We start from the raw sequence: 26,826 nt of genomic DNA on the forward strand, positions 1-26,826 counted from the left end.
GTCCCTCCCTCGAACTGTAGAAGAATGAGAGATCACTCAAGGCCGCGTGTGTGGGAGCAAGCTGTCCCCTAAAGCCGTAGGGATCCAAAAAGTCACGTGCAAATGGTGAGGGTCCTCCGCATGCTTGCTTGTGCATGCCTAAGGGACATAAACGTAGCTTTGGATTGGTCGATGGCCCTCCCCTACTCCAATGGAAACATTTCAGGTTAGGCTGAGGATAGCCCGGATGTCGCTGGAGTTAGGACCTATACATGGCTGATTTTAAGATGTGAGACAGGAAGAAATGAGATGCCATCCTGCTGCTAAAAGTTGGCTGGAAACCAGCTTTATGTGTAACAGATTTGCCTTAACAAACTAACCCCCTCCCCTGTTTCTACAGCTGAAGTGATACACACACGCACACACACACACACATACATCGAAAGACTTCTCTTTCAAATTGTTTGCTAAGCCAGAAGCAACTGTGGATCACTTAAATGAAGCACCGGTCATCGCAATCCCATTTTTCTCCATTTTCCTTAAGCACCCATCACAGCAGACTGTCCCTGTGCCCCTGAGCGAGGCTCAACTCTAAGTGCCTCCTGCATCTGAATGAATAAAGGAGTGAGTGAGTGAGTGAGTGAGTGATGGACGGTGGTAGGGGGAGGGCCGGTGCCTCTCCGCGGGACAAGCTCGCCCATCTTCCCACGTCTGTCTGCTGTCTCTTCCCAGGGTGGCATGATCGCTCTCCTGCTGTCCATCTTGTGCCTGGTGATGATCCTGTACACGCGTCGACGCTGGTGTAAACGTCGCCGGGTGCCCCAGCCCCAGAAGAGTGCCAGCGCTGAGGCAGCCAACGAGATTCACTACATTCCCTCCGTGCTGATCGGTGGGCACGGGCGGGAGAGCCTGCGCAACGCCCGCGTGCAGGGCCACAACTCCAGCGGCACCCTGAGCATCCGGGAGACACCCATCCTGGACGGTTATGAGTACGACATCACAGACTTGCGCCACCACCTGCAGAGGGAGTGCATGAACGGAGGGGAGGACTTTGCCAGCCAGGTCACCCGCACCCTGGACTCCCTGCAGGGCTGCAACGAGAAGGCGGGGATGGACCTCACACCAGGTGGGCCCATGGGTCCTCGTCCCGGGGAGCTCGTGAGTGAGCCGGGAACAGCAGTTTTCCAATCTTGGTGGCTGGTTGTCATCCATAATGGCAGACGTGTGCCCCTTTCCCCGGGGCGGGGGGCAAGAAGAGCCAGCTTTTCTGTGAGACGATGGGAGCTGTTTTCTAATGTGGGGAATCAGAAGAACAAGTATAAACTGAATCCCCCTCCACTTCCGCTTGGCATTGGGAGCACAGCTACCTTTACATCCAACAGAAGAGTGGGTCTAGATAGAGCCCTTTTCATATCTGATAGAGCAGCCCCCAGGGGAGGAAGAAGCTAGCGAAGAAAGATCAACGTGTGTGTGTGACAGTTTTGTATGTGGCACGTTTGCTTTGGCAATTTATTTTTCCACGGAGGTGGAAGGGACAGGGGTCTCTGTACTTTTCTGTGACTCTCGAGACTTTGCCTGGGGTGGGGGTGGTGAGATGTGTTGTCTTGCTCATGGCTCTGTGGTCTTTACAAGGGTCTTCAGATAAGAAGCAGTCAAGCTGTCCGACCTTAGGTGCCTTGGGTTTCTACGAGACGCTGGGTGGAAAGAACTTGGACCTGATCAGGCTGAACCAAATCGGGGTCAACAAGGTGCAGGGAGGAAACGACTGTACTTTTCCTTTACGGTAGCTCTCCCGTCTCTCTCTAAGTAAGCCACGCCTCATAGATAAAACCCCACGTGATCCCTCAAAAATTGGCTCAGTTATCTTTAAAGAAGACGTTTTTGGTCCTGAAAATTGCTTAAGATGCATGGACTTTCAGGGGGGCTTGAAGAGAGGGAAATCACATCATAAAAGTTTCCATTCTGCTTGGTATCTAGAAGAGATCCTCTTGTATGAATAGCCACTTCTAAATAAGATTTAAAGTCAGGGAACTCCTTGAGGATAGGAGACATGTCGTCAATGTCTCACGTCCCCCATAGCACCTGGCATGGTGCTGAGCCCCAGGTAGCCATGTGTGACTCAGGGGTTACAAACCCCAGTGCATTCAGGAAGCGGCAGTTAGCCCAAACATGTGCAGTAGTTAGGTGTCAGACAATAGGGAAAGGTGTAGACTGGGGTGGAGGGGCGAGCGGGTGTGTTCTGCCTGATTGCCCTCAAACTCGGCTTCTTTTAAAACTCTGTGTCGACCAAAAGAAAGGAATCCGCAGCCTGTATCTAGCCAGAGGGCCACAGGTGGTGACCGTAATCGATAGCAGAATCAGTTGACTTGGATTTTCAGTTGTAATCATTCTTTTTCTCCCCTCTCTCAGTTTTGTCGGCCTCCAGAAATCAGAGAGGAGTGTTTCAGTCTCTGACAATCTCTCACTTTAAAGGTTCCTTATTTCAATTCTGTGAAACTCCGTTTACTTGGTTCATGCAGATTTCGTGGCTCTCGCTTCCTTTTGGCCTTTTCTCTGAAAGATTTTGCCTTGACTCTCCCTTACGCAGGAAGTGACAATGCCAAGCTGTCGCTGATGAATAAGTACAAAGATAACATCATCGCCACCAGCCCCGTGGATTCCAATCACCAGCAGGCCACCCTGCTCTCGCACACCTCCAGCCAGAGAAAGCGGATCAACAACAAGGCAAGAGGTACCAGTGTCTGATGTTAGGGCTTGGAGGTGGATTGTGCGTAGAGGCAGAACCATTAATATCCTGGACCCCCCACTCTCAGGCACGGCTGGGTGGGGGGGGGTGTTTTTGGCCCAGTGTTTCTGGAGGCCTGTTAAGTGTTACTTACCCAAAAAATATATCAACCCTTTGACCAAGCGATTTCATAAACAAGAATTTATCCTCAGGAAATAATTGGACAAGTGCGCAAAGATGTGTGTAAAAGGCTGTTCATCACCACATTGTTTAAAAGAGCGAAAAATTGGAAATAGCTTAAGTGTCCATCAGTAGGGAATCCGTTAACTACCTGCACATCTGTCTGCTGTCCAGCGGCTTGCCATGCAGCCATTTAAGATGATAATATAGATCCATATTTGTTAATATGGAAAGTTGCCCGCCCATTTATTAAATGGAAAAAAAAACCCGAGGCTATAAAATTGAAGGTACAGCAAAATGCCATTTTTAAGGGGACATTAAGAAACCTTTATCTGTTTCTGTATCAGAAAAAGAGAGCATACACGTCGAATGTTAACAGTTTTTCTCTGATTGCCAGGGTTTAGAGGACACTGGTTTGTTCCCTTTACACAGGTCTATGTATTTTATTACTTCCTCTTTTTCACGTGGAATGTATATTAACCCTAGAAAAAAAAGCAAAAACAGAATGTCTTCCCTTTTGAGGAGGGCAGTTTCCCTTCCTTCCTTTCCCAGCCTCCATCCATGAAGGTCCTCTCTCTCAGTCCGGCTCTCTGTCCCTCCTTGCGGGGAGCACGGGCAGGGTGGAGAAGGTGCTAGTGAGTGCCGTCGCGAAAAGGTCCACTTCTCCAATAAATCGGTATATCAGGAAGCTCCAGTGTCCGTGGCTACCCCTCCCAGATTGTCAGTCAACCCGCTCTTGTTTCTATCGATTTTTCTCTCGAGCTTGCCCAGTGATTGGGTGTCATGAAGGAAAAACTGAAGATGTCGACTTTGCTGTGCTGCTTTTCATTACAGCTGGTTCCGCCTTCCTGAACCCTGAAGGAGACTCTGGCACAGAGACAGAAAACGACCCCCAGCTGACTTTCTACACCGACCCCTCCAGGAGCCGGAGGCGCAGCAGAGGTGGGAAGGATGGAGGGGCACAGCGGGTGACGGGGCACTGGGGAGAGGAGGCAGGTTGCTGCAGAGGTTCTGGGTCGGGTTGGGGGCCGTGTGGACCAAGGCCAGTTTCTGCAGGAAGCGTTCTTGGATCACGACCGGTGTTTCCTCCTAAGGAAGAAAGAAGAGCCTAGAGTGGAAAATTTCGGAGAATCATCTCTCCCAGATAATGGCACTCTCAAACAAGTTTTGAAGTTGTTTGAAAGGCTATTTCTTGGTCAGAAGACTCTCAATTCCTTCTGGAAGCCTCAGGAGTCCTCTTTTGGTGTTTAGACACAGGAAATAAAGTTGATAAAGTGCATTATATGTGAAAAAGCGGACAGTGCCTGTACTCGTGCTTACCCAGCCACACCGGCCTGGGGACTGGGCGAGGCGGCGGCTGTGGGATGGCGTGCTTGAGGAATGATCTGTGGCCTGACATACGTGTGTTGTGGGATTTGACCTTTTATCCTCTATCTGGAAGAACCGCAGGACCCCAAGCCTCCCAAGTCGCCTCCTCTCTCCCGACAGGGCCCCGGTTATTTCCTTCACTCCCCTCACCACTGACAGAGTTGTTATTCCGCACAGCCGGTATCTGTTCCAGGCCACCCGATGTTCAAGTATGGCTGTTGTGGATACGTTGTAGATATCGCCACCGCCTATATGCCCTTGCTGGTACCACTGTTGTCACCGAGGGAGGTCTGGGTTCCACAGGCTTCACCATTGACTTGTTGTGGGATGTTGGATAAGGACAACAACTTCGCTGAGCCTCCCGTTTCCCCACGTTAAGCGTGTTTAACAATGCATCATGCACAGGGCTATTGTCGGGATTAAATTATATTAAAATGTGCCCTTTTTGGTGACCGCCAGAGTGCTATGCAGTCCCATTGTTGTGGCTCCTAGACCTCTCCATGGTGTGGCCTCGGGCTTGTACAGCACCCCATCTTAAAGAATCTTGGACAGGGGCCCCTTGGGATACAGTGGAAGATATTTGAGTGGCGTCCCTCTTGTTACGCTCCATAGCATTTCCCCCAACCAATGATCGACCAATGCCCCCCAAAAGACATTCTCATTTGGCTGTCTCCAACCTCCACTTGAGTTTCCTCCATGCTGAGGGCCTTCTCCCCAGGGATTGGAAGCAGCCCTTTTAATTCCCCATTTCCAGTTTCTGTAAGCTTTGCTAATATCGGGACAAAAATCCTTCCCACCGTTTTTCACAAGAGATGAGTGGGGCTCTGGGCCTAACGTCTGATGCCCCAGTATCCCTGAGGGTGAGAATGTGGATCCCTTGATCCTCTTTACATATTTATACACAGCAGACAGTCACCCTAGGCCCATCCAACCCAGAGCAGGGTGTGTTCTTCTTTAAGAAAATCCCGTTTTAGGAAAATCCGTAGTAATGAATTCGAATGAGTTTCTTTGCAGCATAAAACTGTTCCTTAAAATACCGAGCTCTCCGAGTACATCAACTGTTTATTGCCATTAACTAGACTGTAAGCTTCTTAGGGATGGGCATGTCTAATTTATTTTTCCAAAGTGCCTTGTGAAGGATTTTGCCTATAATAGATGCTTGTAAGTGTTTGTTGAATTGAACAGAATACATCAATCAGGCCAGCAAGAAATTTTATAACGCACCTGCCATAGGTCAGGCTTTGTGATAGGAGGTAGAAACGTGAAAACATGGCACAGTGATAAGGCTTAATTTAGTATTATAAATAAGGTAAAGTGAGTTCTCAGAAGAAAGAACAGGTCATTCTACCTGGCAGCAATAGGAGGCAAAGAAGGAGAAAATAAGGAGACCTGGGTTATATACAATGTATAGAATGCCTTGAAAAAGGAGGCTCTGGGATAAGGGCGTTCTAGTAAGGAAAATAGCATATGTGAAGCCTTGAAGGCACAAAAGAACCTGGTATTTTAAAGCAAGGAAGAGTAGTTCAATATGGCAGCTATAATCCGGGGTGTCAGTATATGGGCGCACGGGACAGTAGGGATGGGGCAGGATAACAGGCCAGCTACCAAAGGATTATATGTGTGCCATGAGTTTGCACTTGGTTCTGTAGGTCACAGAGAACGACTGGAAATTTTGAAGCCAGGTAGAGACGCTGGATGATGGGTTGACGACGCAGAAGGACCAGAGAGATGGGAAGAGGAGTAGCAAATTATTGCAGTCCCATGAGTAAACAGTGACAACGCTGTGTGATAAAAGCTATAACAGCAGGGTGCACCCAGGGCTAAAGGAACAGCCCGGAATGAGTGAGAATCTGCTCTTAAAGGTTTCAGGGAAGTGTTTACAAGGAGATGTTGTTTGAGCTGAGACTTGAAGAGTAGGTGTATGCCAGGCTGACAAGGTGACGAAGTGGCATTCTGCGGAGGAGGAGATGATATGTGCAAAGTCACAGAGACATAAACGATAATGGTCTAGTCAGAGAGTGGTAAAGAGTTTACTAGAATGAAGCTTATCGTGCAGGCTTGCGGTTTGCTAGGAACTAAGGCTGGAAGATCACACGCCTCGACTGGAGGACTTGAACCTAGCGCTTCAGGTGGCATCACAGAAGGCTTTTAAAGAGCACGGCCCTGGTCTGCTCTGCTTCGTGAAGTGTGCCTCTGGGCCGGGGCGGAGGGTAGGCGAGGGTGGGGGAGGTTGAGGCAGGGAGACTGGGCAGATGGCTGTTGCCGCGGTCCAGGTGTGCGATGCTGGGCGTGGGTAGGGATGGAGAGAATGTAGGCAAGAGGAACTTTGGACACCAGTGGAGAAAAGATTTAATGGCACTGGAGGTGGTGGAGGGTGTGGCTTCTGGAACAGAGGATGGAGTTTTCCCACTTGAGAAACCCGAGTCGCCGAGGGTGCCGTTCTCCAGGTGATGGAAATCGGAGGAAGAGGGAGAGTCCAGTCTCGCATTCGAGCGCCTGGGGGATATGCTGGAGGTAGATGTGCTCAGGCCCGGTCTGGGCCTGAGTGGCCCAGGGAGATTTGTAGGTGTGGGAAAACAGACCCCTCGTTGAAAGGCCGCTAACATGAATAGAATGTCTCCAGGTAGCAAGGGACCGAGGACCCAGAGTCTGCCTGCCACCCTGGAGTCTGTCATCCCAGCTACTGCCGGCTCGCCCGCTCAGGGAACGTGCTGCCGTAAAGGGTGGGTGCAGCCGTGGACCCAAACCTTCCCTGTGGTCCTGAGAACAGCGGTTCCAAAGACTCCCCTGGCCCCCAGAGATGGAGCAGTGCCTCGTCTGGGGGCGAGGACCTGTTCCTTAGTAGCTGCTTGACCCTGGACGTGCCCCGTCGCCTCTCTGATTGTCCCTCTGTGGGGGCTGCCTCCTCACACTGTGGTCACTTTAAATGATACGAGCCACATAAAGCCTGGGCACTGGCGCCTGACATAATTACGCTTCATGAGTTTTAACTATTGCTGTGAGGTTAATCTCTTTGAGACTTATTCTCCTTACCTGTGAAGTGGGTAGTTACTGTACAGACTCACAGATTCATCCTAAGGAAGCAAATAATAAAAACAAAACAATGTATGCAACGCACTTAGCACACTGTCTGACATAATAGATGCATTTTATTTCTAGCACTAATAAATGCCAACGCAGATCAGATGATGAGAAAATTACAAAGGACACATATTTGATGGCAACTTGCTTTCTTTTTCTTTCCCACATCTGTTCTGCCTCCAGGTGAAAGGTCCCTCTTGTTACTACCATTTATCGTCTCCACAAAACCCAAAACGAAACCAACAAAAACACAGCAAGAAAACCTTCCTTCCCGTTCCTGTCCACACCTGCCTGGGAAGGTGTCTTCTTCTCAGCATTATTATGTTCTCACCAGGCTGCCATTTATAACCTTACCCCAGTGACTGCAGGACTGGGGAGACCCTTCTGGCATGACAGCATCCTCTGCTCATACAGAGAGACTTTCCTCTTTCCAGGCCCTAGAGAGGAAGAGTCACCCAAGAGGTGGGAGCTCAGCGGAGGGAGTAGAAGGGGAGAATGCCCTCCTTTCTATCTATTGATTTCTTTGTGAACCTGCCCCAGGACGAGTGCAGAGAACGTGCACATGACTGGCCATTGTTCACCCTGAGGGCCACCAGTAGGCTAGGCCCCTGTGACTCCAGCTGACGACATGGTGTTGCTCGAGGATGAAGCTCACTGAGGTCGTGAGCTGAGACATTTCCTGCCTGGGCTAGGTTTGTCCACTGCCTCCCCCATTTGCTGGGTCGGGCAGCAACAGGCCAAATTGTCTTCCCTCTGCCAAGATTCTTACCGCCACGTGTCTTGCTTGTATCTTGCTTCCAGTGGGCTCCCCCCGAAGTCCTGTGAATAAGACCACCTTGACGCTGATCAGCATCACCAGCTGTGTAATCGGTCTCGTGTGCTCGTCCCACGTCAGCTGCCCCCTCGTTGTCAAAATCACCCTGCACGTCCCCGAGCACCTGATCGCCGATGGTGAGCTCACTTCCGAGGATGTGGCTTCCTCCCCAAAGGGGAAGTTTTCGAGTTGGACAGGGAAGATAGGGAAGCCGGGGGTCACTGTTACTTGTTACTGTAAGCGAGGGAAAAATAAACCCAGATAAGTGAGGCTTAGGACAAATTTGGATTGTCCGCAGATGAGGACAGAAAGCAGGTTAAAAAAGAAACAACCATAAAACTGAACAGATTACCTCCTCTTCTCTGTACCCACTCCAGTTTCTCATTTCTCTTTGTTTTAAAATAAGCCCCTGTCTTTGTAGAGAAATACAGAGCATGCTGGATACAGGTAGATCGACACTGAGATTCCCGGCTTTTGGGAAGGGAGAGGCTAAGCGGAGGAGAGGAGGTGATTACCAACCAGCCATGCTTCGGTCTGGGTATGCCCGGGTGAGAAACTCCTAATTGCAGTAACTTGCTAAAGCCTAGAACACTGAAGCGATAATTTACTTTCATCCAGGGGGACCCCAATATAATGAGGGAGTGAAACAGGTTCTGAGAGGCCCTGAATTTGTTAAGCCCAGAGCACCGAATTGACTTGTATAATGTCTGTTCGCTCTGCTGCTCTAAGGCTGAAGACAGGTGGGGACTGTCCCTGGTGTGAGAGGGCCTGCTATTTCGTGGCATGTGGAGGAGACAAGGCAGCGGGTCCCTGTTCCTTGGGCGAGCGCCAGTGCCTGTGGCTGGGTCTGATGGAGCCATGCCATGGCCATCACAGAGCCGCTGTGTCCCAGGATTCCCTCGGTCCACCCTGACCGAGACGGGACGGGGCAAGGCACCAGGGGGCGGTGTGGCAGGAGGTCCAGGTGGCGGCCGAGCCTCCATCTGCTGATCCCTTGCTTGGGGGCTCATGACAGGCCGGGGCTGGTAGGAGTAGTGATCTCAGCTTGGGGTATTCTGCAGAGCGTCCCTTACTCTGCCTTCAGTGGCGTGTGTGTGTGTGCACACGTGTGCGCATTGTATGCACACACAGGCACACCTCCTCTCTCTCTCCTGCAGGGAGCCGCTTCATCTTGCTGGAGGGGAGCCAGCTGGATGCCAGTGACTGGCTGAACCCAGCCCAAGTGGTGCTCTTCTCTCAGCAGAACTCCAGTGGGCCCTGGGCCATGGACCTCTGTGCCCGGCGGCTCCTGGACCCCTGTGAACACCAGTGCGACCCCGAAACTGGTAGGCGGGAGCACCGGGCAGCGGGTAACTGTCAGAGTTCATGCCTCTTGCAATCACTCCCCTGGAAACCCAGACCGTCTCTCCCAATTTTTCCATTGCCTTTGGGAGTCTAGACCGTGCAAGCTGCCGGTGTAGTCTTGGGCCCCCGAGCATGTGGGCTTAAAATGTGTCATCTTCTGGCAGAAGCCTTGGAAGTGTCTTTTCTGGGACCCCCACTCTGTATGGACCCGTTTAAGATGACCTCCACCCCCATTTGCCATCCATCCATTGGATGTCAGCTACTGGGGCCAGACTCTTTATGCATGTTTATCGCAGAAAATTTGGAAAAGTTAGGAAAGCTCATTGAAGAAAATGATAATTATCTATAATTCTATCTTCTGGAGAAATCATTTTAAAATCGTAATGTCCCTTCTGATCTTTATCTGTGCATGATTTTCAGAGACTCATAAGCACACGAAGTCCAATAGCATTTCCCTGATTTTTTTCACTTTAACATTTTATCATGAAAATTTTCCAGAACCATTAAATAATCGTCAATAACATAATTTTAATGGCTATTTGGTATTCCATTGTACGTCTGTATCATAGCTCACTTAAATAGTTCCCTATTATTTGACATTTAGGATGCTTTAAATTTTTAATTTTTACAAATACTACCAAAATGAATATCTTTCCACATAAACGCAGGGCACATCTGAAGTTATAGTCTTCAGATGAATCTTAGGAGAGGGGTTACTGGGGCAAAGGAGAGAGACATCTTCCAGGCTGTCATGTTACCAGATGGGGTGGGGCTTCCCTGAGAGGGTCCATATTCATGCACGGCTCTGAGAGCTTTGTGAGCTCCAGGAAACTGAGGAGTGTGGGCCTCTCCTTCCAGGTTGCTGTGCGCTTTTCTTGCAGAAAGGGTTCATCTCCAGTAGTCGTTATAAAGACCTGGTTCCAGTAGATTCGGTTCTACAGATAGATCCTTCCCAGAGAAATGGTATGATGCCTTAGAACAAAGGAAGGGGTGTAATGATAGTTAAGACCCCCAAGGGAAATGTGGGGAGTTAGGGGCCAACTGCTCCCACTCTCCATACCTCACGTACAGCCCCTCACCTCCACTACACATACCACACATATATGCCTGTGTATGTGCACACACACACACATATACATATGCATCACACATTTACACACACGTACATATGCATGCACGCACATACACACACGTGTACACGTACATGTGCACACATACACGCACACACACTGTACACACGTACACTTACACACACGTGTGCGCACATAGTTACATATATACGTGCACATACAAGTACACACATACATACACAGGCACACACATATACAAACGTACACACATGCATATACATACACAGGCACACATAAATACATACATACACGTGCTCATGTACACACCCCCCCCCCACAGGTGTATCTTCTTCAGGTGCTGGGGTGGAGGGATATTAGTAGAGGTTGAGTCCAGGAGATATAGCCTTACTTCTGTCACAACCATTGCTAGATGTCTTTGGGAGAGTAACAGGTGGAGACAATGGCTAAAGTTCACCTTCTTAGGTCTAAGAGTTTTCACCTGGGCCCATCACAGGTCTTCCAGGCCCGAGTGTGGAAGAGAAAGTACAGCATTTTAAACATCTGATGTCTAAGACTGTGCCTACTTACTGCTCCTCCCACGCTGTCAGGCAAACACCAAATCAAACAGATGGGCTGTGCACCCTGCCCGAAAGCCAGTGTGCTCGGGAGAACGGAAAAGCGGCTCATGTCCAAGACGGGGCCTCTCTGTGCAGCAGGTCTCTGGTCCCCACCACTGACTTGGATTGGGAGATCCTGGGACAAGCTGAGCTGTTAAATTCACTTCTGAGAGAACCATGATCCCCAGAGGGCCTTGGAAGGCGCCACTGAGGTGTTATTTATTTATTTTTTCATGAATATAATTTATTGTCAGATTGGCTCACATACAACACCCAGTGCTCATCCCAAGTGCCCTCCTCAACACCCGTCACCCATTTTCCCTTCTCCCCCACATTCCCATCCACCCTCAGTTTGTTCTCTGTATTTAAGAGTCTCTTACGGTTTGCCTCCCTCCCTCTCTGTTTGTATCTATTTTTTCCCCTCCCTTCCCCCATGGTCTTCTGTTAAGTTTCTCGAGATCCACATATGAGTGAAAACATGATGTCTGTTCTTCTCTACTGAGGTTTTAAAGAGCAGAAAGCACTTTTAATTACATGTGGGGAGAAGGGATTGGTGTTTTATGCATGGAGGGGTCTTAGAGAGAAACGACCTTCTTACTTTAGATCGATGTGTGAATTCCCCGAGAAGGTGCATAACTCACTCAAAGCCCCCACGGCTTCCTAAGGCATAAGTCTGTGTTCTATCCATCATGAAGTCAGAGCGGAGGTGGGATTATCAAGGGTTGCTTGATTTCCCCAGACATGTCAGATCCAGCATATCTGTCACTGAAAACTATGCAAACAACCATCATTATACTGAGCATGCTCCCCAAGCCAGGAACCGGGTGCCTGCTTGTCCACAGCGAAGTTCCTATCACCTCCCTCTTCAGTCTTCCTAGACATCTCATTGCTAATCCTTGCTGAAAATGACTTTGGGAAACCCTCCTCTGCCAGTGGCTTCCCCGTATCTGTGACAATTAATGAATATCCAACTGGAAAGCCATGCGGGAGACTGCAGAGAGGAACCCAAACCCCACAGCAGAGCTAAGGTGCATCGTCTTCATTTGGGGTAGCAGCTGAAAAGTGCTGCTTCGGAGACTTCTGTTTTCATTAATGCTGGAATTGGAAACCCTCCCCCTTCCTGCCCTGCTTCTTCCCGCACGTGGGACGATGTGGTCATCCCACACGCTCATCAGTAAGAAACTTTATCGCCTCCCACACTCCGTCCTAGAGCCTTTCTCCAAAGAGCTGAGTGTGGGAATTGGCTGCAAGTCAAGCCGACGTTATTTTTGCAATCCTCCAGCTAACTCACTTGGAAATGTCACCGTGTTGGGACGTGTGCTTTCCCAGCCATGCCGAGGGGTCTGCCCATATGGAGATGTGGAACGGTGCAAGTGCACGTGTGTACTTGTTCACACACGCACACACACGAACACACAAACACGCACGCTCAGTCACTGCAAAGGAGCATCCTCTGGGGCCTGGAGCTCTCCTTAGGCAACCTTCCAGAACGTTCCAAAGTTAAGCATGCGTTTACGCATCACCTGCACAGTGGTCCAGAATAGCAGCTGTGGTAGGCAGAATATCCCCCAAGGATGTTGTCCCCCTCTTCCCCAGAACCTGTGAGTGAGTTACGTTATGTGGCAAAGATGAATCCGGGTGGCTAAACAACAGGCTTTAGAATGAGAATATTCTGGGTCAACCAGGTGGGCCTAGTGAAATCACTAGGGTCCTTAAAAAGTGGAAGAGGGAGACAGAAGAGGAGGCCAGGATGATACGACACGAGAAGGACCCCACCAGCCACTGCTGGCTTTGTAGCTGGAGGAAAGGGGCACGAGGCAAGCAATGTGGTCAACCTCCAGAAGGTGGAAGAGGCAAGGAAACAGCTTTCTCCTCTCCAGGCTCCAAAAAAGAATGTGGGCCTGCAGACACCTTGTTTGTAGCTCCCCGAGACTTATGTCAGGCTTCTGATCTACAGAACTGTAAGATAATAAAACAGTGTTGTTTAAGCCGTGAAGTTTGTGGTCATTTTTATGGCACCTGTAGAAACAGAAGGAGGGAAAGGGCAGAGAAAGAACGAGCATCGTTAACGTTACCCTTTGTAGCTCCAGCCCAGTTCATAGAGGTGGCTACACGGATCTTCTAAACATGCATCAGGGGTCTCCAGAAGAATGAGCTGGAGGAAGCCTGCTGATCTGTTTTCCATGTCAGCCTCCCTCCTACGTTGTAGCAACACACTCTTTGGGAGAGATGTAGCGTACCTGGAGCTCTTAGCCCGGTGCCTGGAAGCCCTCGGCCAAGTGCACGCTGATATTCTCCCCCAGATCTGCCCAGGTTTGGAACCGTAGGTGTGTCTCAGGTCCGGGTGGGCTAACGGCAAACCACTGAGGTTGAATGGCTTAGTGCTCTGGTTGGATCCAGCCAGAGGTTGACTTTTGCTGTACTTTCTAAGGGTTTTTGTTTATAGTTGTATGTTTGCCCGATTGCTTGTTTTCTGATGGAAACACAGACTAGCTGGATTCAGCAACTTCTCTCACTACTCCATCCCCGGACTTTGTTCTGCCAGTTGGGCAGCTGTGGAGGCATCACACACACTTGCTTGATTTCACAGCCCCCGTCAATCCTGGCCACAGACGCTGACTGCCCTTTGCAAGATATGTAGCTTTTATGGGTCTACAAGCAGCACGGGCATCCAAGCTAAATCAGATTTTACTGGCTATCCAAGATTGCCATTCGCCAAAATTCTTTCCACCCCAGATCTTTCTAGAGGCCAGTGCTAACCATAGAGAAATGTGTAAAACCTGGCGAGGGCCATTGGTCCAGTTTCCCAGACTCAGTGGAGCCCTCCTCCCCTTTCCTTGATCTGAACCACTGCCTCTCTCTCTTGAACTCAGTTTGGCAGAGTAGCATGGCTTTCAATTTTGTTCTTGCCACCTGGATCACCCACTCATTCCAAACTCCGTTAAAACCCCTTCCTTCAGGATGTGCAACTGGTGTACTTCCCTGTCTGCCCTCCCAGGGTCACATGGGACCGTTTGACTCTGGGCCCGCCTCTTGCCTGATGTCTCCACAGGGGAGGAGACCAGGAGGTTAGATGTTACCGTAGTCCAGATGTCTTACAGAGATTGCCCTTTTTAGATGGAGCACACCAGCCAGTTGCATTTAATAAAAGCCAACAGCTATCTGGAGGATAGGTAAGTCAGGGCTTTTGGCCACATCAAGTCCAGCCCAGTCATGTCGGAGGAGCCCTTAAGTCAAGGTTGATCCTTCGATGAGATTTGCACCTCACCCCTTCACCTACAGAATGGGGAATGAGGGAAGGCAGGGGCACCATGCAAGTTACCTCAAGGCATTTGACCTCAAGGGTAGCAAGCACAAATCAAGTGTAGCCATTTCCAGGCCTTGCCTGGATCACCTCTTGGTGGGTTTCTACTCTCTGGCAGTGTGGTGGCCTGTGCGTGCCTCCTGCAGGGCACAATCCATCCCGGTTGGGCACCTCTCCGTGGCCGTGACACGTCTCTCCATTGGATTCCTGTGAACACCACCACAGAGCCGGCACGTCATGTGTTCCCCGCCATCTGTCACAGCAGATGCAGAGACTGTAACACTTCGAGCTTAGGAGGGCATCCAACACCCTTGTGGGGTCTTTAAAATTCACAGCTAACAGTCGGAGCTTGTGCTCGCATGAAACCCCTCTTAAAGTCAAGATTTAGCATTTGGTTGCCATAGCAACTTCCCTCATCAAGTCTGAACTCCTTTTCCGTGTAGATGGCCCAACTGGTTTTGAGGAGGAATATAGAAGGGGGGAGTTTGGTGGGTTCCGGAAATGAGGATCGTTTGAGAGGCAGATTTTGGATATCCTCAAACTCTAGCCTGGTATGTTTGAAAATGTCTCTGTTGATCCGGCTTTGGGCCGCATGTGACATTAGACGGAGGGAAGCTCTATCTGTTGTCGGCAGCGGGTCCCCACGTGGTAATGAGTGATGGAACCTCACAAGGAGATAATGACTATGAAGGCAATTTGAGAAAGGTGAATGTACTCTACAAATGGTAGGTATTGCCATCATTAGGAAAATCAGGCTTTGCTTGAACTCTCAGTTGTTACTGCATTTATTTTTACATGTTTTGCAGTAACTAGATCTCGAACGTGGAAGGACTTCCTTTTTGGTCAGTCCTTAAGTCTAGGGCATGGCCTCCAGCCAAGACCCTTCTAAGAGTCGGAGTGATGTGCTCAGAAGCCTCATGAGGTTACTTCCTGTTTTTCAACGTCCTACCCATGCCTGACGTCCACAGGGACAGCTGGGAAATGATCTCCTGAAGGGAGAAGCCAGTCTGTGAACTAGACCCACTAGTTGCCTTTTATCTCTGCATCTTGAGAGTTGGTGGTGGTCGTGTTGTCTGTAAATTCAGGGCAAAATTTGAAATGATTTAATCAATTTTCCATTTTGCACTGTTTATAAAATCCCTGTTTATGCAAATAAACAAAACAAAACAACAGCAACAACAAAAAACCTAACTTTGTTCCTGCCCTTGTGTGGCTTATAGTCTAAAGTCCATGCTTTCTTTGGAATTGGTAAGATAGGAAGGCTGACCCCTTAGTAATTTTCTTCTTTTATGATCCTCTGGTACTTGCCTTCTTTATCTTCCTCTCTCCTGGAGAAACGTCATTCATCTGAAAGCTTTATTATCATTTCCCTGATTTCTAGCTTTGTTTTCCTATGTTCCACTCCTAGCTCCCTGACCATTCTTGGACACAGCTCAGCACCACTGAAGCCAGTAAATTTGAGCCTATTGTGAATCTAGCCCACGTGGAAGCCTGAGTTTCCCATACAGGAGACAAAGTACTAACCTCATACTCTGTGTGGACACCCCCTAAACTAAGAAGTGAACTAATTGTCACTCCACTCCTCAGCACCTTGAGCTAAACAGGTGTGGGGGAAGAAAATGGGTGTTACCTGGTAGTGGGGCCCTGATGGTCAGTAGCTTATAGGCCCATCTGGAAAAGAAAGATTAACCTTAGATCCTAACAACAACAACAAAAAACTCCTTCCTTTAGAACCTACCCAGTCCCTTCGCTCTAGGACGGTGGGGACCCCTCGCTTCATTTTTATTGTTTTTTATCTTGGAAAGCAGAAAATCATACTCCAAGCTATGTATATCCCTTTTTAGAGTCTCTTCCTAGAAAGATGAGGAAACCTTATGTCCCTTGTCTCTTCAAGGCATGCCACTTTTACTATTTACAAATGGTGGGAAGTCATACCCTGTCCTTCTACTACCTGTGAACTAACCAGCCAGTGACAGAGTTCACACGAGTGCTGCACTGGCTCCGGTCTCAGCAGTTTAGGGATACACAGCATTGCTTAAGGATTACTAATATAAGGGCACAGCAGCAAATGTTTCCAAGATCAGTACTAAATGGAGCAATGATTCTTAATCCTTGGGGGTCTTGATTTTGCTTGTAAATCAGAAGAATGTTATGGAATCCTGCCGTGAGGAGATGTGCGCGTGCACGCACACACACACACACACACACAGTGTTGCATACAGTTCCAAAGGGGTGTGGACCGCTTGGTATATTAATGGAGTAACTAATGGTAAGGAAGCATAGTAATGTTCTAAACAAATATAGAATTGTGGATGGTTCTTCTGTTTAAAAGCTCCAAAATAATTAGCCATTTTCATTTAAAAACGAAAACCCAGAGTTCCTAGAAAACCATAAGAAGTATAAGTGACCTCCTCTAAGTATGTCATTGTTCTATGGGCTAATGGCCTGGCATGGTGTGAATAAAGGTCCAGAGATGGACCGTCATAAGCTCAAATATGAACTCTGCCATTTATAAGCTGTCTCCAGATCCCTCAATTTTTCTGAGCTTCAGTTTCCCCTATCAGCATAGCAGAGCTAATAATACCTACTTTTCAAGTTTCTTAGAAATATTTGATGAAATACATCGCTTATGTGCTCTTTAAATACTTATTGATCACCTAATATGCACCTTGCGGTAGACTTGGCGCTGAGAAAACACGGTTGAAAAAGTTCTTTTGCTCAGAGTTCTCGTTCTTTGTGTTCACCGAGCACATATAGTAGGCTCTTTGCAAATGTTAGATTCCTCCACTAGAGAAAATTAGCACGTAGTGGAAAATGGAGAGATTGGGGGTGTGTTCATTCCGTGGGCAGTAGAGACGGGGATGTGTGACATAATGGGATTTATTGTTTCTTCCACACCATTATTAGAGTCTGAGTTTAATCTGATCATTTCACGTTCATTTTCTCAAACAGACATGTTAATCAATTCCTTCATGTTTCTTTTCCTTCTTCCTACCCTGCTTCTAAGGGGAATGCCTTTGCTACGAAGGTTACATGAAGGATCCAGTACACAAGCATCTTTGCATTCGGAATGAATGGGGCACAAACCAGGGGTAAGTGAGGGGATGGCAGATGAGCCGGTTCCCAGATGTCACCCTTCTTCATGCAGACAGGACGCGGAACAATTGCGTGTAGAGGAACGGAGCTAAGGGGTGGTTATATTCTGAATAGCGAATGGGTAAAAATGTCACCATGCATTTCCATATTTATACCATTCCAGTGACGTCCGTGTCATCTTTTTCTCCATTTACGAGTCCAGAGATGATGCCTCTGACTCGCAGCCCCACAGCCTCCAGCTGGGATCTCAAAATCAAGCTGTCCCTCTCCTCCTTTGCATTCTACCGCCAGCCACCAGGATTCCACAGGCAGAACTTAGCTGTTGATTTTGTTGGAGACACACGAAGCCACACAGACTCCCGTGGAGCTCTCCCAGAGCTCAAGGGGCTTTGTGAGACTGACATGAGGAGACACTCGTTTTCCCCACCACTGTCAGCAAGGGGGGAAACGTGGGAATGCTCGGTACCAAGTAAGGGTATTTTGCCCGGATCCCCAGTAACCATTTCTTTCGGAGACCTTTGCTTTCCCCTAAGCACACATGACTGGGATAGAAGTTATCTTGTCTTGGATTTTTCTTTTCTTTTTTTTTTTTACATTAAAAAAATTATTGTGATGAAATACACATCTCATAAAACTTACCATTTTCATCATTTTTAAGTGTACCATTCAGCGGCATTAAGGACATTCGCATTGTTGTGCAACCGTCACCACTGTGCGTCTTCTCTTGCTTTTTAGAAGCAACTTTCTACTTTGTCTTGGGTGCTGAGAGCTTGCTTTCTGCGTTGGCTCCCCCATGGAGCAGAGTGGATAGAGAAAGGGGTCGATAAACACTAACTAATAATAGCAGTCGATGGAACAGGGAAAACTAGAAAGAGATCAAGGCAAAAGCCATCTGAGAGTGATTGCTTTTCTGCAGATTAGAAATGTGTTTGCAGCCTGACAAGGTGGAAAAAGGAACCACCATCATTTCGCACATTGCATGGAGGACTCATATCCCCGGGGTTGATGATCAGCCCCTTCTGTGTGATTCTGAAGAGACCAAGCCTAGAATATTGAATGTAGTTCTGGACTCTCAAAGCAATAAATATGGAGACAAATGGGTGAGAGTTTGGAGAAGAGCAATAAAAATGATTGAAGAGCCCAAGGGAGTGATTTATGACGAAGGGTAGAAGAACTCAACTCAGAGAACTGGCCAGCTGATGACTAAGTCAAGGCGTGATAGATGCCCATCGACGTTAGAAGAGGGCAAATGTTCTGGAACGGGTTGAGGTTGAGGAATAAGGACAAGAGGGAATGAAGTTAGGGAAAGGAAATCTGAGTCACAGGTCAGAAAACTTGAGGAAGTCAAAATGCCATGAAATTTTTCTGTTAGTGAAAATGAAGGATTGCTGTTTCCACTGAACCCGAGATCGCATCGGAGAGGCTGCCCCCCACGATTTGGAGGAAGGTGTTAGTAGAAGGGTAAATGCACATGAGGTAGCGTCTTGTTGAAAGATGGGTGGGGAGGGCAGAAGGCTTGGCTGATAGATGTCAAGCGGCGTATGAATAAAGGAGTGCCACTCGCTGTTTAAAGTCCCCTTAGTCCCCTCACTCTCTGACCCCTGACACGTTTGCATAGTGGATGGGGAGCCAGGATATTAGCTTCTGTGGTGGCTGAGCATCTCGGTTGGCTAGGATTCTTACTGAGTAAAATGTTGTAAAGGGTGATGGATAACCAGCTCTCTATCTCTTAGCCTGCAAACTTGCTGCTGAAGAAAACAACGACAAAATATCATTTCGCTTTTTGCCCTGAATGATCCAGGCTGGCCCTCTGCAGTGATTGGATTTGGTGGCTAATCGCTCAAGCCTCCACATCCCTCGCCTTGCAGACAGATCATGCGAGGACGGGCCTGGCCTCACTTGGTAATTGCACAGGGTTTGTCGTTCCCTCTGGCTGCGTGTAGAGGCAGTCTTAGGATGTAGACGAGAGCCTCCAGGGACTTGGTGGAGGCCCCACGTTGGTGTCATTTAAAATAAGACAGGCTAAAGCATCGAGTCGCAGACTGACAGGAACATTAGCCCCAGGAAACAGACAAGGAGACCTAATCTGTCATTTCCATCTCTAATTTCCATTATTCTCTGATCATCACTGTCTGCGAGGTCTCGTTTTGGACACTAATAAAATAATGGAGCAACTGTTAGGAGGGAAAAAAGTGACTGTCTTGGGGATAATGGAGCCAGGAGTGATAAGCAGCATGGGTTTATATGTATATAAAAAAGTGCCAGACAAATGACTGCATTTTCCCCGTAAAATGACAAGATAAATGAAAAGTGGAGGATGCCATACATCTTGATTTAAATCAGGGCTCTGATGCCACGTTTCTCTGAATGATTCTTGCAAAATTAATCGAAATTGATTTGAACGTGAAGTCTGTCACTTGAGTTGAAACCTGCCTTACAGATTGCCAACTAATGATACGTATTGGGGTATTATGGAAAAATCGATGGTGGGCCTCATTTTCCTGAATATTTAATGTTCCGGAAGGTGGAGATAAGCAGCGTGTGTGGGTATTTATGTTTTTCACCTAGGATCCTTGTATTGCGTATATAAAAATGGCTGAACGTTCTTTTGAAGTAGAACAAGCAAATCCCAGGCCGGTAATCTTTAAAATGAATTCCCTTGTGAAAAATCTAGGCTAATGTAGAAGGGAAAAAGTAGCAATAAGCATCCGTTATTTCAGGCAAGGAACAAAATGGATTAAGGACACAAATGCAGAAAATTACAAATGGATGATTTGGTGAGGCAGAGAAGTTAACACCTGTAACTTCACCCAGTCTCTGCCTTGTGCTTTGGTTTACCTAGACCCACGTGTGTCTGCACGTGCACCTACATGCACGTGTGTGGTGAATGTGTGTGCGTGGTGTGTGAATGTGTGGCGTGCGCATGTGCATGTGGGTGAGTGAGCGGATTAGTTTATAGAAATCCTCTCACTACTGTGCACCATCATTCATGGTTTCAACAGATATCCCCTCCATTACCTATTGTACCAGGATGAGCTAGATGGCTAATTACAAGATGTGGTCTCTGCTCTGGAAGAACTAATAGTCTAGATAGATAATGGGCACATAATGAAAAAATTACATTCAATTCTAAGACCTATTAAAATAAAGGTGTGAGCAAAGGTCAATGTGATTACAGTTTAAGGGGTGACTTATGTGACACCTGAGAACCGAGAATAGGATTTCGTGGAGAAGTTAGATTTTGAACTGTTCAATTTAGCAGCTAACATAGGTAATTCCGAGCAAAGGAAACAGCATATGCCAAGGCGTGGAGATACAAGAAGCATGGCTTTTCCAGGAGTAGCAAATAAATAGCCCAGGGTAGCTTAAGAATGCAGTTAACAGAGACAGGAGAAGAGGCTGATACAGTAAGGAAAGATTCGTTCTTGAAGAGCTCTTGCTTTCTAAGGTTTGGGACACGAAACTTCCGTATACCTGCCCTTAAAATTGTTAGCAGGAGGGAGAAATTCCAAGGTGTCTGTATATTTGGTGGGATATTCCCTCATTATACATTATCATTCTGGGTCCTTCGAAATAAATTAAAATAACCCTAAAAAGAAAACAAAACAACACACACACGCACATGCACGCGCACACAAAACAGAACAAACCCACACATATCCTCTTGAGACTATCTAAATGTGTATTTATCTGGATTCTGCATGTAGAACATAGTCCTAAAATTATTCTGTAGATAAAGTTGTCAAGATCAAACAGCACAGAAGGACAGAATAGGGCCCCATATATATAAGGCACGTGAGTCAAAGGGGTTGTCAACAACCATTTTTTGGTGACTCTGGTTCTACCGAAAATGCCCAAGGAGAAGTGAGGCAGGTTGAGAAATGTGTGAGTGGATCCGGCTGGTGAATCTAGTCACCGTAGTGCACCCAGGTGACAGGATCGGGTCACAAGTTGTAAAATTGTTGAACTCATTACACAAGAGGCTCCTGTTCAATAGAAGTAAAAATAGCTTCAAAAAGATATAAACGAAGTCATGGATGACAGATTTCTAATGAGTTACTAAAAGAACATGGGATGTTTGAGGTTACATTTTTGGTCTTCGAGGTTGGCAACAAAAATCAATCATTTCCTGCCACAGCATCCCGGTGACAGGTTGTCCAGCAGAGGACCCAGGATGAAAGGGTCTTACCCCCAGCATGAGGCTTTACCATGTCTTCTGTCTAACCTGTATGAATTCACTAAAAAACCCTCAGCCTCCTATCCCTGTGGCTTCATAGATACAGCCAGAGACTATTAGAGTATGTATTTAGTATTTGTTTGCTAGGACAACAAGGACAAATGGAAAATTTTCACAGACAAGAAATGAAACCAATAAATGAGGCTGGAGGAGGCAAGAGAGATTGATTTACATGAACACATTAGAGGAGGGAAAAAAAAACAAATTTATTTAGCTACTTTGGAGATTATTAAGAAAGGCTATCAATAGTTTTTTGTTGTTGTTAAATCAAAAGTGTGCCCAAGGGCTTCTAGATACATTTTTCAGGACACCACATTAGATAAAATTCATGCATTTGAAGATTCCCTGTAAATAATAGCCTGACTTCTTATTCTGGCATCTCAGATACAGAGGGCAACACCAAGGAGATTTCCCACTAAAGAACCATCACATATCACTAGATTTCAATGCTGAAGGGTTGTGATCGGGCGATAATTCATGAGAGGGGAAGAGCCGGCAGTAGGAAACGAACAGGTGTTTCTCTCAGGCTGTAGAAGCCATCGTCAGGAATGGCCCTGCTCATCAGAACCTTCTCTCACTGGCTGCTCAAGAGGCAACACGTTCACCATGGCATCCCCGGATAAGAACACATGTGTGCGTGCACATGCACACACACGCTCGCTCTCTCAGACAGCCCACGCTGCCTTAATCTGGCCTTTCCATTGTGCCAGGTGCTTACTGTTCTCTCCTTCTATTTCTACCACGTCTGCCTGCTGCACCCTCCCAAGAGTGACTGCCTGGGGATTCTAAATCCATATAAGGAGCAAATGTCCCACCTTGTAGAATCCAGTTTCCTTTTCAAGCCAAGAATGAGGACGGTGTCGGTCATGGTTAGCTTCAGTCCCTCTTTCTGGCTCAAAATACATCCTTGATGGCAGTAAATGGGAGGGGGGCTGCCCCAATGATGCCATTGGTAACATTTGTCTGGAGACAACTCTCAGTACAATGACCAGAGCTCAGTGGAAAGGATGCCTCTGCCTCTGGGTTCTAGGTATCGAGCAGAGACCAGGCTCCCCCGATTACTCAAAATGATCCCAAACCCACTCTCACCTCCTGACCACCTAGAACTGAGCAAAGACCTCCTCACGGCTGTCTGACAGAGGGCCACTGCTCGCCCATTGGACGGCAGCATCTGGGATGCCGGCGTGCGTCTCTGATCCCAAGTCCCGGTCTTGGGCGGTGTTTGGCCTACGTTGACCTGCCCAAAGTCTCTTCAGAAGTGACTCAGACAGAGTCAGACAGTCCTGGGTGACATACAACATTTCCTGACTTCCCTTTGTCCATTTCTAGCTCACTGTCTGGCTTTTATTTCCCCACCCACGTGTCACTGATTTCTGTGTCACCGATGCCCCATTCACCTTCCCCCACCCCCTCAGACAAGATTTGCAAGCCAGCCTGGTACTGCTCTTTGTATCTCTGGGTGCGCTCCCCCCCGCCCCGCCCTCCCGACCGCGCTGTCTGTGCCAGCTCCTGTCACTGCCGTGCCATGCACAAATGGGATTATCTCCCCATTAGCTCTCTTTTTGTTCTCCTTTTCTCTGTTTCTCTGTGTGTGTGTTGTATGTGACTCTTTCTAATTATACCTAACTTATTCGCATATTCCTAACAAGGGTTCCCGGTGTTTGGACCCTTATTTCTCATTCTTCTTTTCTTCCCTCCTTTTTTCTTTGCTTCTGTCTCCCCTACTTCCCCCAGGAGTCGATGGAAACGTGGCTGTCCTTTCTCCCACCCATTTCAATGTCAAACAGATCTTCATCTTAGCTCGTAGAATTCAATCTAAAGCTCCTAGTTTCCTCTCTCTTTAGAAGCCTCACTGTAACCTGATTCCAGCTGAAATATTGTCCGTGGAAGGAGAACCAACCCCTCCCTGGACAAGCAGGCGGGAACTGAGCAACTGAACGCAGATCTCCACCCGCCAGGACCCCCTCAGTCAGGTGTAATGGGATCGGTTCCCCCACTCGGCTTGGGAAACTGCACCTCGTTCTCGGGGATTTTCCCAAGTGAAAACATGTTTGACTTGACCCATTTTCACAAAAAGCGTGCGGTCAGTCCGCTGAGTACAGTGCTAGACCTTGTACGTTGCAGATAAGACATCTGGCTAGGAGAGCAACCGAAGCCTGAAACCTAGCCCGTGTTCACCAAGGCAAGCAAACCCTGAGACAAAGGCGATGTTTGTCCAGATGGGCACCTTTTTCTAATTTGCACAGAGGCGCTTAATGAGCTGCGCTGAGCCTGGCTGTGGTCATTTTAGGTGGTGCCCTTTGCTCCCCTCTTAGAGGCAACGGTAACCTTCTTGGTTACTTAGGATGATACAGAAGCAAAATACGTCATTAGTAATTGACTCCCCAGTGCATCTGGGCAGCTTATTTAAAATACGGATTTCTGATTTCTGCCCCTAGAGATTTTCATTTCACAGGTCTGGGAGAGAGTCCAGAATCTGTACCTACAAAAAGTTTCCCCAAATGCTTCTGAAGCACAGCCAGAAGCATTTCTTAATGCTTAAGTCTTAAGACTTAAGAACCCTTCCTGAGCTGGAAGTGGAGTCTCCAGACCCCTTGGGAGGGCACCCTCTTGCCACCGTACCCACCCCCTGCAATGCAAGTAACGGATTTGTAGACTGTGGCTGAGTGCATCCTAAAGGATCCTTGAATTTTACTGATTGGGAAATAGAGAGCCAGAGAGGTGAAGAAACTTGCTTAAGGTTACAGAGCCGGTGGCCACGCTTGACAGTGATGGGTGGGTATTGGAGCTCAGTCGGTCAGGTAAATACAGGTTTCAAAGGGAGTGCAATGTGAATCGCATAGAACACCCTGAAGGTCAGTTACCAGCTGTAGATGAGAGGTGGACGTTCTGTGCTCTCCACCAGCTTCTCCGAACCCTCCTCCCCCTGGGACAGAGGGGCCTCACTGTGCCACCCTTCCCTGAGTGACGAGCGTCTGCAGTCGCCCCCTGCTATACTGCCAACCCCCTGGAGGAGGGTGTAGCTATCACAGTGTTCTCTCTGACTAGTCCAGTCACGGCACCAAGAGACTTATTTTAAACAGTGCCGGAGGCGGGAACACTCATATTTCCTCCAACATGACCACCAGGGTGAAAAAAAAATCAACCTCAATTTACCCTCCCATCTGCTCAAGAATGGAAGATAAATTGTTTCAATTTTATAGAAATGAATGTTTTATGTCTTGCCCATGCTTTCCAGATAGTGTCCTGAATTTATATATTCTACTGAATGCATGGCTATTTTCCACTAGGAATGCTCGCTGGACCTTCAGCTTCCTTGGGTTTTGGTCTAAGAATACTAGGTTTGAGAGTGCTGTCATTTTCCCTGGCTTTGGAGGTCTTGGCTATATATCTTTTTTTTCCCCTCTAAAATAAATAGAAAAAAAAATCCACTCATTATCCCATGCTCAGAGAAAACTACCATTACCATTTTGGCACATTTCCTCCCAATTTCTTTTGCTATGCATCAAAAGTTTTGCTTCCCACTGCCCCCCCCCCCCCGATTCTGTATTTATATTTTTGTTCTCTTTCATAATTTAACAATAAGCATGTATTACTCTTATAATCACAGAATTTGGAGGAAAAAGATAAGGAAGGAAGCTTTAAAAGTATCTTTGTGGTACATTACTATTGTCAGGACTTTTTCCATGAGAAAGTTATTATTATTATTTTTTTAATCAGAGAGCGCGGCATAGGGAAGAGGGGCAGAGGGAGAGAGTGAGAGTCTCAGGCAGGCTCCGTGCGCATCATGCAGCCTGACACAGGGCTTGATCCCATGACCCTGGATTCATGACCTGAGCTGAAATCAAGAGTCAGATGCTCAACCGAGCCACCCAGGCGCCCCCATGAGGAAGTTACTCTTAATGGCTAAACCTTCCATTTTAACCTGATTTTAGAGGAAAGGAGAAAGTGGTTCAGGGTCTAGCATTCTGGTCAAACTCTAATAAAACATTTCTGTAGGTCTGGATAGCAAAGGGCTGGATGAACCCCAAGCAGTGAGCCTCATATTCAGCACAGTGTTTAATGCAGTACAACTTCAATGTCACTGAAGACGTTGAGCCCTCGCATAATGCTGATTAGTAGCTGTGATAATGCTGGACTCAGTGTTTGTTTTTTAGTATCACTAATCTTGATAAAAATCCTACAAACTGGTTAAGAGGTGAGTAGTTAGCAGTGGTTATTCCACCTACAATTTCTGTGAAAACAATTTTAGTAAAAATAATTGTAAGGTTTATTCTTCCTAGAGAAATATTTTTGGATTCTTATTCAGACGTTCATCCTGTAATGATCTTTTTGAAATTTTAACTTCATGTAATTTCAGAAACTGGAGAGCAAACATTTTGTCTCTACGTATTTGTTCTTTGCCTTTTCTTTTTATAAAAGGGATGCATGTAACTGGTAGAAAAATTAGGGAGAACATGCACACACACACACACACACACAAACACACACACACACACACACACACACACACACACACACACAACAGTAAAAAGAAGAAAATCCAAACCACCTGAAGTACCATTCCCTGGAGGGAACTCATTGTGACCTTTTGTTTGTTTAGGTATATTTTTTTTAACAAAAATGGCATCATATTGTTATAGGTCTTGCTTTGTTTTACACACACACACACACACACACACACACACACACACGTATGTATAATGAAAACGGTGCCTAGTATTATTTGAGACTCAATAGTATGATGACCAGAATCACAGAGTGGTGAAACAGAACTGTCCGATGCCAACATCTAGGCTCTTATTAAACCATGATGTAGCTTAACAATCGGGATAATCTTTTTCCTCCTTATAGGCTCCTTTCCATCAAGCTTATTAACCATTCCACAAGGTTTTCCACACCAAGAGTAGCATTATTTGCTTGAGGAGATACAGCCAAAATCAGGCTTTCCAGTCAAGGTTGCCCTTTGGATCCAAGACCCTCAGATGTAGAGGGCCCCAAATTTCAGTTG

At 47.3% G+C, this 26,826-nt stretch overlaps 1 protein-coding gene across 2 annotated transcripts in view; it reads left to right on the top strand.

Moving 5' to 3' along the window:
- The window catches only part of ASTN1 (astrotactin 1), a 300,064-nt gene that overhangs the window by 144,971 nt on the left and 128,267 nt on the right, over window positions 1-26,826 (top strand). Inside the window, exons 3-8 of one of the 2 annotated variants that reach the window (XM_047077313.1) lie at window positions 712-1,105; window positions 2,567-2,710; window positions 3,719-3,826; window positions 8,135-8,284; window positions 9,305-9,496; window positions 17,490-17,574. In XM_047077313.1, coding sequence (XP_046933269.1) covers window positions 712-1,105; window positions 2,567-2,710; window positions 3,719-3,826; window positions 8,135-8,284; window positions 9,305-9,496; window positions 17,490-17,574 — 1,073 coding nt within the window. The remainder of the gene's footprint in view (window positions 1-711; window positions 1,106-2,566; window positions 2,711-3,718; window positions 3,827-8,134; window positions 8,285-9,304; window positions 9,497-17,489; window positions 17,575-26,826) is intronic. The other variant, XM_047077314.1, reaches the window with a different exon arrangement.

This window comes from Lynx rufus, unplaced genomic scaffold, assembly GCF_022079265.1.
Source record: "Lynx rufus isolate CCGP_SWC_20201006 ecotype Redwood Valley unplaced genomic scaffold, mLynRuf1.p SCAF_15, whole genome shotgun sequence".
Taxonomy (NCBI): Eukaryota; Metazoa; Chordata; class Mammalia; order Carnivora; family Felidae; genus Lynx; species Lynx rufus.